The following is a 3,802-nucleotide window of genomic DNA, read 5'->3' as shown; positions in this document are numbered from 1 at the left end:
GTCGTTAAGCCTCTGCCTTCAGCTCAGGTCATGATCCCAGGGTCCTGGGATTGAGCCCCGCATCTGGCTCCCTGCTCAGCCAGGAGCCTGCTTCTCCCTCTCCCACTACCCCCGCTTGTGTTCCCTCTCTAGCTGTCTCTGTGTCAAATAAATAAATAAAACCTTAAAAAAAAAAAAACACTAAGATACTGCTACCCACCCAGTAGAGTGGCTAAAATCCAAAATACTGACAATAGCAAATGCTGATGAAGATGTAGAACAATAGGAACTCTCATTCACTGTGGATGGGAATGCACAAGGGTACAGGCACTTTGAAAGACCCTTTGGCAGCTTCTTATAAAGTCTTACCATATGATCTAGCAGTCACACTCCCAAATGAGTTAAAAATTTATATCAACACAAAAGGCTGCATAAAAGCATTTATAGCAGCTTTATTCAGAATTGCCCCAAGCTGGAAACAATCAAGATGTCCCTCAATAGATGAATGGATGAACAACCATATAGACATACAATGGAATATTATTCAGCAGTAAAAAGAAATGAGCTACCAAACCATGAAAAGACACAAAGAACCTTAAATGCATATTTTTAAGTGAAAGCAGCCAATTTGAAAAGGCTACATACTGTATGATCCCAACTACATGACATTCTGGAAGCGTAATCATAGTAAAAAGATTTGAGGGGAGGAGCACAGGAGAGCTTCAGGGCAGTGTAATTTCTGCATGATCCTGTAATGGCAGACACGTGAGGGAGGAGAGCACAAGAGGTCAGTGGTTTGCAGGCCTAGCTCCTTCCCTTCCCTCCCCTCCCCCGCCCGTACTGTGTGTAAACAAAGGGAACTGAAGGCCTTTCTCAGACCCATTCTACCTAAATCTGCATGAAATATCAGGCTTCTCCATATGATGTCACCTGGAAAGAAACTTTAGCTTCTAAATAAAATATTTGGAAGCCACCACCCTACAAGATCAGTATGTGCTGTCCAGTTCTCACGCTCCATAACGTAAGATTCCAGGGCATTGAGACTTGAAGATTCTCCTGGATTCCACCGTTCTTCCAGGGTTCCATCAGGCTACCTGTGTGGGGGTCTAAGAGGGCCTGACTAGTTTAGGATGCCAGGGACCTGAGTCTGATAGAAAGTACAGGCAAAGACTCAAGGCTCCCTCTTAGGCCCCCTAGGCCCCAGAGAGGGCCAGGCCTTTGATTGTCTTCACTCCACTACGACCTCAGCTTCCGTTCTTCTTTTCCAAAAGATCATTTTCCATTTCACAGAAATCATAGACCTTATTAGTCCAGTGAAGTCACCTCGTACATTTTGCTAGGCATGACACATTCCCTTCTACCTCTGGTCCACATAGTCTAAGCGAACAGTTGAAACTATTCAGCTTCCTTCTTCCAGTATTTGGAAATCACCCCCAGGATCTGGTGGCTACTCAGCATATTCCAAGTCCAATTTCAGGGCCCTGCCCATGCTCTCTGCTCTCTATAAAAGGCAGGCATGGTGTCCAGAGCAACCAGAGGAGCAGAGAGGCTGAGACCGATCCAGAAACCTCCAGCTCTCACAACACAAGCTCCCTGCTCCCCGCCGACATGAAGGTCTCTGCAACACTTCTGTGCTTGCTGCTCGCAGCCACCGCCTTCAGCGCCCAGGTGCTCTCCCAGCCAGGTAAGGCCTTCGCTTCCTAAGGATTACCACTGAAACTATTGTTACTATCATCCCAGCGTGCGTGAGTCATCCCATGCTTGCTGCATAGCCTACATTACAGAGATGGAGAAAGTGAAACCAACAAAGGTGATGAGAAGAGCTGTCACGGTAGTTAACCAGAGGCAGAACCAGATGCCTGGGTCGCTAAGGCCAGTCCCCATGGTCCTTCCTGACACCAGCTTGGGGAAGAGACAAAGTGCAACCACTTACCTCAACGACCCTCACATCGTTTGGGGATGTGGGGGCTGTTTCTCATTGTGGATGCGAAGGACATTTCAGGCAGTAGAGCAGAGGGGGAGAAAACTATTGCTTGGGGTTTCAAATTTTGGATTACAGCCAGTGTACCGGTGGCCATGTAAAGAAGAAAACGACCCAGAGGCCTCTCAGCATGTGACACGGTTGGCTTTAGAGCCTGTGGGGACAGAAAGCTGGGAAGCAAGGTCTTAGAGTTTATCTGTTTGGTGTCAGAGGTTTTGGGTCAGTAGACCCTCCTAATGACACTACAGGATTGGTGTCATTTCTCCATTCCCAGTCAACAGTGAAGAGCCCCATAGTTCCACAGAGGAAATCGACTCCCGGTCACCATTTTATCTGTGGAATGTGGACTAAGGCACTGGACTTGGGCATATTCAGTCCTAGTTGGAAATTGTGTGTTTGCTTTGTCTTTTCCTACCTTCACCTGCCCGTGCAAATGCATGCTTATGATGCATTGTAACTCTCATTCTTTGCAAAATGTTTTTCAGGTTCGGTTTCCATCCCAATTACCTGCTGCTTCAATATGGTCAAAAGGAAGGTCCCCATGCAGAAGCTGGAGAGCTACACGAGGGTCACCAACAGCCAGTGTCCCCAGGAAGCTGTGATGTAAGTGGACTGTGCTGTAGCACCCCCTGCCAAAAGTTCTGAGTTCTATACAAGGGAAAGAGATCAGGATTCATGCCCAAAGGAGTCAGATAAATATACCATCTAATCCAAAGGGGCCCTTACCCCATGGAGAAACTGAGCCCGCGGGAGCTTGGTCAGATCATCCAAGTTCCTTCAGCCAGCAGCCTGAAGGCCTCCCCTGGGACAGCACAAGCAGTTTCCTTTTGAGCCCTTCCTCCCATCTTTCCCCTCCCACCTAGCCCCATCCAGCCCCCTTACCCAGAGAGCAAGAGGGTTGGCCCCCTCAGGTATAGGGGCCAACAGGCACCTCAAGGGGTTCCATCTAACTGCCCTCTCTCTCCACAACAGCTTCAAGACCAAAGCATTCAGGGAGATCTGTGCTGACCCCAAGCAGAAGTGGGTCCAGGATAACATGAAGCACCTGGACCAAAAGTCCCAAACCCAGAAGCCTTGAACCTTCGCATCTGGACCAAGAGACAGAAATGAGGAAAATCTTACTTATTTTCCCCCAACTCTCCCCAAGTGCAGAGTGATCTTATTTTATTACAGTGTACAACAAGAGGCACCTTGTATAATAATTTAAGGCACATTTCTCAAATCATATTTAATTATATTTATTAATGTTTTGACTTTATCTGATATAATCCTAGTGGATGTAAAGCACAGAAGCCAGTGGCATGTTATCTTTTCTGGGAGCTCAGTCAAGTTCCTGGCAAGGATGTCATTGTTCTCCCTCCAGTGTGTCTATAGTATTGTGAGGTCCTTCCATGAATCAGCAGAGTGAAACATTTCTGTATTCTTATGAATCAGCGCTCCTGTACATCAAACGTCTGCTGTGTAGTGTGGTTGAAATTAATGTTATTTAATGACTATGGAATTTTCAAAGAAAAAATATATATAACTATAAACTACTTGGTCTTATTTTTCATGGGGTCACATTTAGCTGGGAGGCAGAAAATGGCAGCAATGACTGGCAATTTGGGGTCTAGGGGCCATCCTCTAAGAAGTATTTTAGATGCAACCGAGGTTCAGGGTATTCCAGCCCTTTGGCTCCAGCCCCTAACATCACCTCCCCATTTTTTTTCTTCTCACACCTCCCTTTGTCCAGTCTTCCTCTTGCCTCAAACTTTTCTCCATAACCCCAACTGTTATCCATCTCATTAATCCTCAAACCCAGACTACTATCTTAAGAGTAAAACTAGAGGAACCTAGATGTCT

At 46.5% G+C, this 3,802-nt stretch overlaps 1 protein-coding gene across 1 annotated transcript; it reads left to right on the top strand.

Annotated features, from left to right (window-relative positions):
• The first annotated feature begins 1,528 nt into the window (after positions 1 to 1,528).
• Positions 1,529 to 3,452, top strand: LOC114213890 (C-C motif chemokine 8-like). Its single transcript, XM_028109219.1, has 3 exons — positions 1,529 to 1,663; positions 2,446 to 2,563; positions 2,933 to 3,452. The coding sequence occupies exons 1-3, from the start codon at positions 1,588 to 1,590 to the stop codon at positions 3,036 to 3,038; spliced, it is 300 nt and encodes a 99-aa protein (XP_027965020.1). The 5' UTR covers positions 1,529 to 1,587; the 3' UTR covers positions 3,039 to 3,452.
• The last annotated feature ends 350 nt before the right edge of the window (positions 3,453 to 3,802 follow it).

Source organism: Eumetopias jubatus, unplaced genomic scaffold, assembly GCF_037043125.1.
Source record: "Eumetopias jubatus isolate StellerSeaLion01/CBP00866 unplaced genomic scaffold, mEumJub1_p1.0 scaffold_10, whole genome shotgun sequence".
NCBI lineage: Eukaryota > Metazoa > Chordata > Mammalia > Carnivora > Otariidae > Eumetopias > Eumetopias jubatus.
Note: the sequence above shows the minus strand (reverse complement) of the source record. Positions and strands in the feature narration are given on the sequence as shown.